Here is a 14,373-nt window from a genome sequence, read left to right as displayed (position 1 = left end):
GCTGCTTAGACACAAGTTTTTTGAGAATCTTCAAAATAAAAGGCAGTTTAGAGATTGGGCGATCGTCATCCAGAAGGGTGGGATCTAGCCCAGGTTTTTTTAGGACTGGCTGGACACAAGCAGTTTTAAAGTAATCTGGGACGCAGCCAGTAGACAGCGAGCTGTTCAAAATAATTTATAAAAGGGGCGCAATACAATCCATAACTTCCAATAAAAACCTAGTTGGGATTTTGTCCAGAGGGCTGAAGGATACTCGCATAAGAGACATGATGTCTGCGAGGTCAGGCAGAGTAACAGCAGAAAAATTGCTCAAAGAATCCCTGAGCGGGTGATCCACATCTAAAAAGGCAGGATTAGGGCTTATATCAGATCTTACTAACTCCACCTTACCAGCAAAGTGCAAAAGAAACTTTTCACAACCAGCATCACAATTTGCAGGGGCACAAGGAGAGGGGTTAACTAACTGATCCACAGTCTTAAATAGGAATCTGGGGTTGTGCTGATGGGCAGAAATAAGTGCAGAGAAATGAAGTGTTCTTGCATCCTTCACTATCCCATTATAAAGGAGTAATAACTCTTAGCCACAAAGTGGACCTGGAGACCTGATTTCTTCCATCTGCGTTCTGCTCTTCTGCATTTCCTTTTACAGCTCCAAATTTAACCATGGCTGTTTTCTAGTCTTTGGGTTTGGTCTATTTTTCAGAAGCGCTATGAGATCTTAGGTTGAAGAACACAAGTAGTTAAAATAATCAACCAAATCGTTGGTGTTGGAGGAATCGGGAAACACATTGCCAGGAGAATTGAACAGTGCACAGAATTTTGAGGCACTATGCTAATTAAGGACGCGTGTCTACTTGGGGTAGGATAAGACAGTACTAGCAATTCAATTCAATTTTATTTATATAGCGCCAATTCATAACAGAAGTTATCTAATTGCGCTTTTCCTATAGAGCAGGTCTAGACCGTACTCTTTATAATATTAATTAGGCAAAATGCAAAGACCACGTAGAATGATTTTTTTAATAGTAGACTAGTAATTGTAGTGTTAATATTAATAAATTAGTAATAATAGGAATGACAGCTATAGGAAAAATAATGTCAGCATCAGTAACAGAGCCAATAACAACAACTGTAGTAGCAGTTGTTGAGCAGGAACACTGGAGCAGCAGGTGGCCCACAACCACAGATCCAGTCTCTGCAGCTCCGGAGGCAGGAGAGAAACAAGAAAGCACATAACTATGGTAGAGAGAAGATGTTGAGTTAGTAACATGCAGTAATGGGATAAAAATGCATACAGATGGAGAGGAAGAGAAGGAGAGAGGAAAGAGGCACATCATGGGAAGTCTCCCAGGTGTCTAGGCCTATAGCAGCATAACTAAGGGATGATTCAGTTCTCACCCAAGCCAGCCCTAACTATAAGCTTTATCAAAGAGGAAAGTTTTAAGTCTACTCTTAAATGTGGAGATGGTGTCTGCCTCCCAAACCCAAACTGGGATCTGATTCCACAGGAGAGGAGCTTGATAACTGAAGGCTCTGGCTCCCATTCTGCTTTTGGAGACTCTAAGAACCACAAGTAACCCTGCATTCTGGGAGTTCTGTTCTAGTAAGATAATATGGTATTATGAGATCTTTAAGATACGATGGTGCCAGACCATTAAGAGCTTTGTAGTTGAGGAGAAGGATTTTAAATTCTATTCTGGATTTTACAGGGAGCCAGTGCAGAGAAGCTAATATGGGAGAGATATGATCTGTTTTCCTAGTTTTTGTCAGTACACGTGCCGCATTCTGGATCAACACTAATTTTTCAGCATAATTTTGAGCCAGCATGTGCCTGATTTTTGCAATATTATGTAGGTGAAAGAAGGCAGTCCATGAAGTTTGTTTCATGTGGGAGTTAACACTAGAACGGCCACGACGGTCATTTTGACCGTTTTGAAATTTATATGTGCAATAACTTTGTTGAATAAAAAAATACAATCCTGCTGGTACGTGACTTTTCCTAAAAGTGTCTGTATTTTTACTTACAATGGGTTTCATATAAATTACACAAAAGAAAAAGAAAATATGATCATTTTTACCTATTTCAGCCATACGCGTTCATTTTGACCACACTGAATTTCGCGCTATTCTATTGTTCTATTTTTCACGTGCTTTGTTATACAAATAGGAACTATTGTCAAAGAAACATCGCTAGCGGTCTCTAGTGCAATTAGCATATGCTAATTTGCTTATAAATACAAATTATTAGACTAAATTGGCTATCAGTACAATAATTTAAGAAATTCAGTAATTGCCTAGGTTGGAGTTTATAAGGAGCCTTTAGAAAATGTCTGAAATGAGTGAAAGAATGAAGAGAAAGATGACCGCTGCCATGGCCTTGGAGATGCTTCAGAACTTGGACAGCGATGACTCTGACGCAGGGGATCTATCGGAGGTGGAAAGTGACAGCGACCTTTCCTTTGTGCAAGAAAACACTTCGTCCTCATCAGAGAGTGATTCAGAGTCCATACCGAGGAAAAAGAGGCGGCTACTTTCATTGGAGACTAGGGATCCAGATGTTCCGTTCACGGCTGACGTTCCAGGTGAGCTGCCCTGCTCTCCGCTATGCACCGCTGTCCTGTCTTGTGCTGCCCTGCGCTAGTTATAGCCTTGGCTATTCACTAGTTATTTTTATCATTATGCTATTATTATTATTATTATTATTATTATTATTAATAGGTTATTATTGTTGTCCTAGGCCTTCCCGAACCAGTACCTGCTCTTGAGTCAACTGGAGTGCTCAGCCCGCCCTTGGAGTCATCTCGGCCGGAGGCCGCTGTGGAAAAGGGGAAGGATGGGACGGTGTGGACGGTCCTTCAGTCAACTGAACGTCCAGGGAGAAGGCAGAGCCAAAATGTCCTGACTGAAGCTGCTGGCCCCACAGCGCACGCAAAGCGCAACATCGGAGATGCGCTCACGGCCTTCTTGTGTGTGTTTGATGATGGCATGCTGAAACACATTAGGGACTGCACTGTTCCTGAGGCACATCAGCACCGTGGTGACAGCTCATGGGACCTGACAGTGGCTGAACTGAAGGCCTTCATAGCGCTGCTATATATCCGTGGAGCACAGGTGGTCGGAAAAATGGGGCTTCCCGTTTTTCAAGGAAACCATGTCCAGAAATCGCTTCAGGGAGATAATGAAATTCCTGCGGTTCGACAAAAAAGAGACCCGACGTGTGCGTCTGCAGGATGACAAATTTGCCCTGGTATCGGCCACTTGGAATAAGTTTGTTCAGAACAGCATAGCCTGCTACAAGCCCGGTGCCAACATAACCATTGATGAGCAGCTGTTCCCCACCAAGGCCCGGTGCAGATTTATCCAGTACATGGGAAATAAGCCTGATAAATTTGGAATAAAATTTTGGCTGGCTGCGGATGTCAACTCAAAATATATGCTGAACAGGGCTCCATATCTGGGAAAAGAGGAGACGTGGAGCAGAGGTCAGCTAGTGGGAGAGAGTGTGGTGCTGAGACTGGCGGAGCCATTCCTGGGGAAGGGAAGAAATATTACTACAGATAATTTCTTCACTTCTCTCAAACTAGCCACCGCCTTACAGGCCAAGAAGACCAGCCTGGTTGGCACCCTGGGGAAAACGAAGCGTGAGTTGCCCCCCTCCGCAAAAGAGCAAGCGGAGCTGTTCAGCACAAAGGTGCTAAAATGTGCAAATGCGACGCTCACCATCTACCAGGGAAAGCCGAGGAAGAATGTGTGCATTCTGAGCTCCGTGCACACAAGCGTGGGCATTACCGATGGGCCGAAGGCAAAGCCGGAGTCGGTAACATACTATAATAACACCAAATATGGCGTGGACATCCTGGATCAGATGGCAAGGGCGTACTCTGTGAAAGGCGGTACGCGTAGATGGCCAGTGGCTGTCTTCTATAACATCCTCGACCTGGCTGGAATCAATGCCCACATCCTCTTCAAGGAGTGCACCAGCAGCAAGATAGCCCAGAGGAAGTTCATGCAGCAACTGGCAGAGGAGCTGAGAGCGGAGTTCATGGAGGGAAAGGGGGCAGCATGGCAGTTGGCACAAGGTCCCAGTCAGCAGCAGAAGCAACTACCACAGCAGACACCAAAACGGAGGCAGTGCCAGGTTCGGAGAAGCTGCAAACAAAATAAAACACACGACACCTGCAAATGCCGCAAACCTGTGTGTGGAAATTGTGCACGGAGAATAGAGGTTACTTGCGTTGACTGTGAAGCTTAAATAGCCAAGCACGCTATTGATGTAATTAGTTAATATAAAATTAGTAGCCTAATCCTTTTATGGTTCTAAACGTCGTTCGTGGCTCTTTTTTTAAGCTTTTCCGATTATTTTCTGTGTTGTTTAAATGTGTTTAAATGTGTTATAAATGTTAAAACAAACTTTTTCAGAATCAAATAGATCCTTTTAATTGTTATTATCTTGTTCTGAGTTATGCTGAATAAATACGGAAAAATACTGGTGTGAATTTAGCTTATGCGATAATTACGGTTTACTGTATGCGATGATGTGAATATTGATAAATGTATAATTAAACTTTTTTAAATGTACATTTTGGTGTTATTTGGTTTTTTAAAAGATATCCTAACACATCAAATACATTAATCTCCCATTTAGGTATTTATCACTAGAGAATATAGAGTTTGGTATCTAGCGGTCAAAATGACCGCTTACGGCAATTCTAGTAGTTGTGGAATTCTGGCACTTCTAGTGTTAAAGGATAAATCCTGATCAAAAATAACTCAGAGGTTCCTTACGGTGTTGCTGGAGGCCAGGGCAATACCATCTACAGTAACTATATCTTTAAATAATTTGTCTCGGAAACATCAGAAAATTGCAGGTCATCCGGGTCTTTATGTCCTTAAGGCATGCCTGAAGTTTAGTTAACTGGTTAGTTTCATCTGGCTTGATCGATAGCTATAATTGGGTATCATCTGCATAACAATGAAAGTCTATTGCCTAGAGGAAGCACATTTAAGGTGAATAGAATCGGTCCAAGCACAGAACCTTGCCGAACTCCGTGACTAACTTTAGCGTGCACGGAGGACTCACCGTTAACATGTACAAACTTAAATCGATCTGATAGATAGGATTTAAACCAGCTTAGTGTGGTTCATTTAATGCCAATTACATGTTCCAGTCTCTGTAATAGGATGTGATGATCAATGGTGTTGAACGCAGCACTAAGATCAAACAAGACAAGTACAGAGACAAGCCCATTGTCTGTTGCAATTAAAAGGTCATTTGTAATTTTCACCAGTGCTATCTCTGTGCTATGATGCACTCTAAACCCTGACTGAAAATCCTCAAATAAACTATTGTTATTTAGAAAGTCACACAACTGATTGGTGACTGCTTTCTCAAGGATCTTAGAAAGAAAGGGAAGGTTAGATATAGGTCTATAGTTGGCTAAAACCCCAGAATCAAGAGTGGGCTTTTTAAGAAGCGGTTTAATTACAGCTACTTTAAAGGATTGTGGTACATAGCCTGTTAATAAAGTCAGATTGATCATATCCAGTAAAGAAGTGCTAATTAAGGCTAAAACATCTTTAAGCAGCCTAGTTGGAATGGGGTCTAAGAGACAGGTTGATGGCTTAGATGAATTAATCGTCGAAGTCAGCTGAAGAAGATCGACAGGAGCAAAGCAGCCAAAACACACATCAGGCTCTACAGCTGTTTCCAAGGTTCCCGTGTTTGAAGACAAGTCGGCACCGGTTAAAAGCAGGACTTAATGAATTTTTTCTCTAATAGTTAAAATTTTATCATTAAAGAAGCTCATGAAGTCGTTACTACTGAGGGCTATAGGAATATATGGTTCAATAGATCTATGATTCTCTGTCAGCCTGGCTACAGTGCTGAAAAGAAACCTGGGGTTGTTTTTATTTTCCTCTATTAATGATGAGTAGTAAGCTGCTCTGGCATTACGGAAGGCTTTCCTATATGTTTTAAGACTATCTTGCCAGACTGAACGGGATTCTTCCAGGTTGTTGGAATGCCATTTCCTTTTAAGTTTTCATGATGTTTGATTTAATTTGTGGGTTTGGGGGTTATACCATGGAGCTAACCTTCTTAGTTTTATTATCTTCTTTTTTAGAGGAGCGATAGAATCGAGTGTCGTTCACAGTGAGCCTGCAGCGCTATAAACTAGATGGTCAGTTTGGGAGGGGCCGCGATTTGCATACGAGTCCTCTGTTATATTGCGACATAAAATTGAATTAAATGCAGATGGGATTGCTTCCTTGAATCTAGCCACAGCAATATCAGATAGACATCTAGAGTAAGAATTTTTGCCTAATGGCGTGTAGTCCAGTAATAGCAGTTCAAAAGTTATTAAATAATGGTACGATAAAGAAAGATTCTGTGGAAAGACTATTAAATGTTCAATTTCAATGCCATATACCAGAACAAGTTAGAGGGTGTGGTTAAAACAGTGAGTGGCTTCATGTACACTCTGACAAAAGCCAATTGAATCTAATAATGAGATAAACAGAGTACTAAGGCTATCATTTTCCACGTCCACATGAATATTGAAATCACCTTCAATAACCACTTCATCTGTTTTAAGGACTAAACTTGATAAAAACTGAGAATTCAAATAAAAACCCAGAATAAGGACCAGGATACACTATAACAAATAGAATTGTCTGTCGCGTTTTCCAGTTTGGGTGTGAAAGACTAAGAACAAGGCTTTCGAATGAGTTATAATTTAGTTTAGGTTTAGGGTTGATTAATAGGCTTGAGTTGAAGATGGCTGCAACTCCACCTCCTCGGCCAGTGCCTCGTGGAATATGAGTATTAATATGACTGGGTGGAGTGGATTCATTTAGGCTAACATATTCTTCAAGACCCAGACAGGTTTCAGTCAGACAAAATAAGTTAATATGATACTCTGATATTAAATCGTTCACTAGTACAGCTTTAGATGACAGAGATCTGATGTTTAAGAGTCCACATTTAATTCTCCTATTTTGTTGTGCTATTTCAGCGTTTTTGTTTAGGTTTTTATTTATAACTCTTCTGTTAACTTTAGATTTTATTAATTTGAGTGCTCGTGGGGCAGACACCGTCACTAAGGAGTTGTGGGTGGGTAACTGCGCTGGAAGCGCAGAGAAGCGTGTAGGACTGCAACTCTGCCTCCTGGTCTCAACTCTGAGTTGTCATGGTTTTGGTCCTCTCATAAAATCAGCCAGATTTCTGGATATGAGAGCTGCTCCATCCAAAGAGGGATGAATGCTGTCTCTCCTAATCAGACCAGGTCTTCCCCTAAAAGTCCGCCAATTATCTACAAAGCTCACTTTGTTTGCTGGACACCACCTCGACAGCCAGCGGCGGAATGAAGCCATGCAGCTAAACATGGCATCATTGGTCAGGTTTGGCAGGGGCCCATAGAAAACTACGGAGTCGGACATTGTCTTTGCCTATGTACACACCGACTCAACATTATCTTAGTGACCTCTGATTGGGAGTCATTACCACCGACGTGAAAACAATCTTACTGTATTTACGTTTATCCTTAGCCAGCAGTTTCAAAATAGGATTCAACATCGCCCGCTCTGTCCCCAGGAATACATTTGACTATGGTTGCTAGTGTCACTAACTTCACGTTTCTCAAAATGGAGCTGCCATTAATCAGAATTGGTTTCTCAGCGGATGTGTCGCTGAGTGGAGAGAACTTGTTAGAAACGTGAACAGGTTGGTGTTGAACCGTGGGCTTCTGCTTAGGTCTATGCTTCCTTCGGACAGTCACCCAGCCTCTCTTGTTTCCCGGCTGCTCGGGTGCTGCCGGGAGACGGCTAACAGGAGCTACCTCTGGTTGGTCCGCACCGGCTACTGGGGGCTGGCTAATTACAGCAGCTAATGATTGAGTTCCCATGGTGCGGAACCACATTCCCAATTCACTAAGCCTCACCTCCAATGCTATAAATAAACTACATTTATTACATGTACCATTAATATGCTTACCGCAGCACGTCAGCACGTCAGTCAGTCCCCCTGTCAGCAGCCTGTAATTCACAGTTAAAAACAATGCATAGGTGATCAGATATAAACATGTCCCTGATTTCCACAGATGGAGTTTCCAGGCCCAAAGTAAAGACTAGGTCTAAAGTGTGGCCACGGGAATAAGTTTGTTAAAAGTTAAGAGTTAGTGATATTTAAAAAATCAGCAGTAAGGGCATTAGAGGAGTCATCAACATGAATATTAAAATCACCACAAAGAACAATTCTATCATAATTTAAAACAACACTGGATAAAAACTCAGGGAGTTCCAACAAGAAGGAGCCAACTCGTTTAGGGGGGCGATAAATAATAGCAAATATGGCCGGGAGGGGGCCACCAAGTTTAAACAAGAGCCCTTCAAAGGAGGAAAAATCATTGCATGCTATGAGGTCACACTTTAAATGCTTCCTATACACAGTAAGAAGGCCCCCACCTTGACCACAAACTTTAGGGCAGCTAAAGCAGTCATAATCTGGAGGGCACAATTCAGCCAGCTGACTGTAATCACCTGGACGTAACCAGGATTCTGTTAAGAACATAAAATCTAAATCAGTAGAAGAGATAAAATCATTTAAAATAAAGGGATCTTACATTGAGAAGAGCCATCTTAAAAAGTCTGGTTCAGATTTGAGGTTGAGAGTGGAGGTAGCGTAATGGGATAAAAATACATACAGATGGAGAGAGAGAGAGGAAAGATGTGCATTATGGGAAGTCTCCCGGCAGTCTAGGCCTATAGCAGCATAACTTAGGGATGATTCAGGACTCACCCAAGCCAGCCCTAACTATAAGCTTTATCAAAGAGGAAAGTCTTAAGCTTACTCTTAACTGTAGAGATGGTGTCTGCCTCCCAAACCCAAACTCGGACCTGATTCCAAAGGAGAGGAGCTTGATAACTGAAGGCTCTGGCTCCCATTCTACTTTTGGAGACTCTAGGAACCACAAGTAACCCTGCATTCTGGGAGCTCAGTGTTCTAGTCGGGTAATACGGTATTATGAGAAATCCTGATCAAAGATAACTCTGAGGTTCTTCAAGGTGGTGCTAGAGGTCAGGGCAATGCCATCTAGAGCAACTATGTCTTTAGATAATGTGTCTCGGGGGGCAAAGTACAATAACTTCAGTTTAACATCAGGTCGTCCAGGTTTTTATGTCCTTAAGGCATGCTTGAAGTTTAGCTAACTGGTTAGTTTCATCTGGCTTGATCGATAATTGGGTATCATCTGCCTAACAATGAAAGTTTATGGAGTGTTTCCTAATAATATTGCCTAGAGGAAGCATATATAAGGTGAATAGAATCGGTCCAAGCATAGAACCTTGTGGAACTCCGTGACTAACTTTGGCGTGCACGGAGGACTCACTGTTAACATGTACAAACTGAAATCAATCTGATAGATAGGATTTAAACCAGCTTACTGCGGTTCCTTTAATGCCAATTGAATGTTCCAGTCTCTGTAATAGGATGTGATGATCAATGGTGTCAAAGACAGCACTAAGGAAATGCCATTTAGGAAAGCCTTCTGTAATGCCAGAGCAGCCTACTACTCATCATTAATAGAGGAAAATAAAAACAACCCCAGGTTTCTTTTCAGCACTATAGCCAGGCTGACAGAGAATCACAGTTCTATTGAGCCATGTATTCCTATAGCCCTCAGTAGTAACGACTTCATGAGTTTCTTTGATGATAAAATTTTAACTATTAAGAGAAAAAATTAATCACGTCCTGCCCTCAACCAATTTATGTTCAAACACAGGAACCTTAGAAACAACTGTAAAACCTGATATATATTTACTGACTGCTTTGCTCCTATCGACCTTCTTCAACTAACTTCAACGATTAATTCATCTAAGTCATCAACCTGTCTCTTAGACCCCATTCCAACTAGGCTGCTTAAAGACGTTTTAGCCTTAGTTAGCACTTCTTTACTAAATATGATCAATCTGTCTTTATTAACAGGCTATGTACCAGTCCTTTTTAAAGTAGCTGTAATTAAACCGCTTCTTAAAAAGCCCACTCTTGATCCTGAGGTTTCAGCCAACTATAAACCTATTTCTAACCTTCCCTTTCTTTCTAAGATCCTTGAAAAAGCAGTCGCTAATCAGTTGTGTGACTTTCTAAATAACAATAGTTTATTTGAGGATTTTCAGTCAGGATTTAGAGTGCATTATAGCACAGAGACAGCACTGGTGAAAATTACAAATGACCTTTTAATTGCAACAGACAATGGACTTGTCTCTGTACTTGTTTTGTTAGATCTTAGTGCTGCGTTCGACACCATTGACCATCACATCCTATTACAGAGACTGGAACATTACAGGAACCGCAATAAGCTGGTTTAAATCCTATCTATCAGATTGATTCAGTTTGTACATGTTAACAGTGAGTCCTTTGTGCATGCCAAAGTTAGTCACAGAGCTCCACAAGGTTCTGTGCTTGGACCGATTCTATTCACCTTATATATGCTTCCTTTAGGCAATATTTTAATATTTTTTATGAAACTAACCAGTTAGCTAAACTTTGAGCATGCCTTAATGACATAAAAACCTGGATGACCTGCACTTTTCTGATGTTAAACTCTGACAAAACTGGTTATTGTACTTGGCCCCAAACACCTCCGAGACACATTATCTAAAGACATAGTTGCTCTAGATGGCATTGCCCTGGTCTCCAGCACCACCAGATGGTGTCTGCCTCCCGAACCCAAACTGGGACCTGATTCAACTGGAGAGTCTTAAGGGACTTATTCGGGCATCCTGATAATAAGGAATTGCAATAGTCCAACCTAGAAGTAACAAATGCATGCACAGATTTTTCGGCATCATTTTGAGACAGGATGTGCCTGACCTCAATAACTGTCTTCAGGACATCAAATCCTGGATGGCTGCAAACGTTCTTCAGCTCTATCTGTATTTAATCATGTGATTTTTTTTATTTCATAATGTCCAGTTATTATTACTTATTGATCTTCTTTTCAACACACAACGTACTGTATGTTTGTATTATATGTTTGTAGTATGTAGTTGGAGGCTTGCACAACTACTCAGCACAGAAAAATAATTTCTTGCAGGTTAGGCTGCAAGAAAAGTCTTGCTCATGCCAGAGCTACTCTGTGACCTTTTGACCTGTCCTGCTGCTGTGTTGTCTTTCCTTCCTCTCTCTTCCAGGTTTCTTCTCCTCTGTCTCTTTCCTGTCACTCTGTTTTTCACGTGTATTTTTGTCCATCTCTCCTGTCAGTGAGGGAGGAAGAATATGGGGGGTTACGCAGTGTTTTGCACTCTGCTCTATAAATAGAGGTCTGTGTGTTTTTTTCATATTCTTATATCCCAGTGGGGACCTGAATGCACACCAACCCATTGGGACTTGTGTATGTGTGTGTGTGTGTGTGTGTGTGTGTGTGTGTGTGTGTGTGTTGTTTCAGAGTGAGGCTGGAGATGTGTGTTACTGCTGCTCCCTGTCCCCCAGCTTCAAATGTCCTGAGGAAAAGCTGCTGGAACTCCACCCTGCCCACTCCTGCAGCACCATGAGGATCCTGCTCAAGGTACACCTCTATACAGCACTGTAAGCTGACCAGTGAATACATCTTGAGTAGGAATGCACATTTAATGTAGTTAAACATATACGCAATTATAATCATCACACATGTTGTTAGAAACCATGGTTCATGTATGTGCTAAACGTTGATGTTTCCTACATTAACATGCAGAATATCAAGTTATATCTTGTTTATGTAATGAAAATGGTCAGATGAATATGCAAGTATGGACAAAATAACCTGTGTAATAACTCTACCTGACTCAGGTAGAGCAGGTGAGTGAGGACAGTTCTGTAATGATCAAAGAATGAGTAGTAGTAATTCTAAAATCAGTAAAGAGCATATAGAGTTAAAAAGCACTGACACTCAACACCTGTGTTCTAAACTGGTATGAATTGTGGGGAAATTGCCTAGGTTACACTATAGAAATAATATGGGTTTCACCTAATATGTACAGAAAATACACACATTACTGTAATTGACTACAGATGAAATGAAAAAAGACTTCAAAACTAGATTTAATCTTTTTGGACACAATTTGTATTTGTTATCATTCCATATTTACATGATTTAATATTTGCTGCACATTTCTCCACGGATTCAGCTTGTGCTTGTTTACAGAATGACCAAATGATGATTTATGGTCAGTTAAATTATGTTACGCTAGACATAGAGCAGGCTTTCAAATGCCTATGCTTAGTGTGATGTCTGAGATCCAACCTTCAGCAAAAACCACACCTCTCATACCTTATTTCCTAAAACTCTCACCTGTTTGCGCCTCTCATCCGTTTCTGCTCCGTTTACTGCTGCTCCGTTTACTGCTGCACCGGCTACCAGAAGAAGAGCTATCAGTTATCAGCTTTTTGTAGCGCACTATTCTTTGCACCCCATAAAAATCAAGACTGTGGTCTGTTTTGAATATGGACAACAGATAAAATAGTTCTGTCCGCTCTATTTGAACCAATCTGATTGTGTCTTTTTCTCTCTCTCCCAGAAAGTGTTGTTTGCACTGTGTGCTCTGAACGCTCTGACCACAGCTGTGTGCCTTATGGCAGCTGCCCTGAGATACCTGCAGATCTTCACTGCAAGAACACCCTGCATGGTATGATCACACCACAGGTCTGCTACTGCAAGGCCATTACCTACAATGGGTTGGTGTTGTAGCTTACTGCTTGGACATATCCAAATCAGAATTAAAGTATGAGATGATGATGTTTTGATATCCAGAGTAACTGTGCACTTCAAGAAGGAAAACACATCTTTACTGATTGCTGGACTCACTAAATACAAAGAGACAAATGAGAGGACTAAAATATAGGAGTAGAGGGAACAATGTTGAAAACAACATGGTGAACTCAGGTTATTGAACATGGGATTATTGAAATAAATAATGTTCAAATATTAACAAACCAGACATGATATCATTAAGGTGAAACCAGAAAAAATGAGAAAACTGGGCTAGAAAATTCTGGAAAATCCACATCTTGCCTCTGTAGCCCAAATTAAACCCACATGGACTTCTTTGCTGGGCAACCAGCAACCAAAGGAAAAAGCCACAATTTGACCATTAAAGTCACCAATCAACCAAAACAGAAACCTACAATGTGACCAGAAAGAACCAAATAATCATAACCGACATATATAAGGTGCTCTTACATTTCAACAGTCATATTCATCAACAGAAACACTGAACTGTGGACCCATATTGACCCCCATTATTTGTTTTCTGTCAAAAAGTGAGATGTTCAGATGGAACATCTCACGTCTCCGTGTGTGAGTAGAAGAGGGTCTGAGAAGTGGGACATCACTTTGTGAAATCATTTTATCTGGATAGAGATCTTTCTGTTGCTGAGGCTGATATTTGAGACTGTATGTCTGAATGCAGTAGTTTAATTAATTGTGTTGGTGTTTGCTGCCTGTTTATAAGTAAATTAAATTTTATTTATATAGCGCCAATTCATAACAGAAGGTATCTCATTGCACTTTTCCTATAGAGCAGGTCTAGACCGTACTCTTTATAATATTATTTACAGAGACCCAACAATTCCCACCATGAGCAAGCATTTGGTGACAGTGGCAAGAAAAAACTTCCTTTAACAGGCAGAAACCTTGGACAGAACCAGACTCAATGGTGGGCGGCCATCCGCCGCTGCCGTGTTAGGTTTTGAGAGAGAGAAAGAGAGAGAGAGAGAGAGAGAGAGAGAGAGAGAGAGAGATGGAGAGAGGGAAAGGGAGAGGTTTAGAGAGAGAGGTTTTGGGGGAGAGGGGTGAGGGAGAGGGAGAGGGAAGCACAATGCAAATACTACCTAGAATTTTTTAAATAGTAATAATGTAATTTTAGTGGCTCCCATTCAACTTTTGGAGACTCTAGGAACCACAAGTAACCCTGCATTCTGGGAGCGCAGTGTTCTAGTGGGGTAATAAGGTATTATGAGATCTTTAAGATACGATGGTGCCTGACCATTAAGAGCTTTGTAGGTGAAGAGAAGGATTTTAAATTCTATTCTGGATTTTACAGGGAGCCAGTGCAGAGAAGCTAATATTGGACAAATATGATCTGTTTTCCTAGTTCTTGTCAGTACACGTGCCACAGCATTCTGGATCAACTGGAGAGTCTTAAGGGACTTATTCTGGCAGCCTGATAAAAAGGAATTGCAATAATCCAGCCTAGAAGTAACAAATGCATGCACTAATTTTTCGGCATCATTTTGAGACAGGATGGGCCTGATATGGAAATGTTACGTAGGTGAAAGAAGGCAGTCCTTGAAGTTTGTTTCATGTGGGAGTTAAAGAATAAATCATGCTTAAAGAAAACTCT

General features: G+C 41.2%; 2 protein-coding genes across 3 annotated transcripts in view; both read left to right on the top strand.

Annotated features, from left to right (window-relative positions):
• Nucleotides 1-14,373, top strand: part of fam189a2 (family with sequence similarity 189 member A2) — a 43,426-nt gene that overhangs the window by 16,976 nt on the left and 12,077 nt on the right. For both annotated transcript variants that reach the window (XM_044195708.1, XM_044195709.1), the window contains 2 exons: nt 11,442-11,561; nt 12,550-12,657. In XM_044195708.1, the coding sequence (XP_044051643.1) occupies nt 11,442-11,561; nt 12,550-12,657 (228 nt within the window). The remainder of the gene's footprint in view (nt 1-11,441; nt 11,562-12,549; nt 12,658-14,373) is intronic.
• On the top strand, nt 1,963-4,578 carry LOC122875970 (piggyBac transposable element-derived protein 4-like). Its single transcript, XM_044195710.1, has 2 exons — nt 1,963-2,582; nt 2,738-4,578. The coding sequence occupies exon 2, from the start codon at nt 3,152-3,154 to the stop codon at nt 4,250-4,252; it is 1,101 nt and encodes a 366-aa protein (XP_044051645.1). The 5' UTR covers nt 1,963-2,582; nt 2,738-3,151; the 3' UTR covers nt 4,253-4,578.

This window comes from Siniperca chuatsi, linkage group LG5 (genome assembly GCF_020085105.1).
Source record: "Siniperca chuatsi isolate FFG_IHB_CAS linkage group LG5, ASM2008510v1, whole genome shotgun sequence".
In the NCBI taxonomy this organism is placed as follows: Eukaryota; Metazoa; Chordata; class Actinopteri; order Centrarchiformes; family Sinipercidae; genus Siniperca; species Siniperca chuatsi.
Note: the sequence above shows the minus strand (reverse complement) of the source record. Positions and strands in the feature narration are given on the sequence as shown.

Coding starts and splice junctions, on each gene's coding strand:
- LOC122875970 (XM_044195710.1), top strand. CDS start 3,152: ATGTCCAGAAATCGCTTCAGGGAGATAATGAAATTCCTGCGGTTCGAC.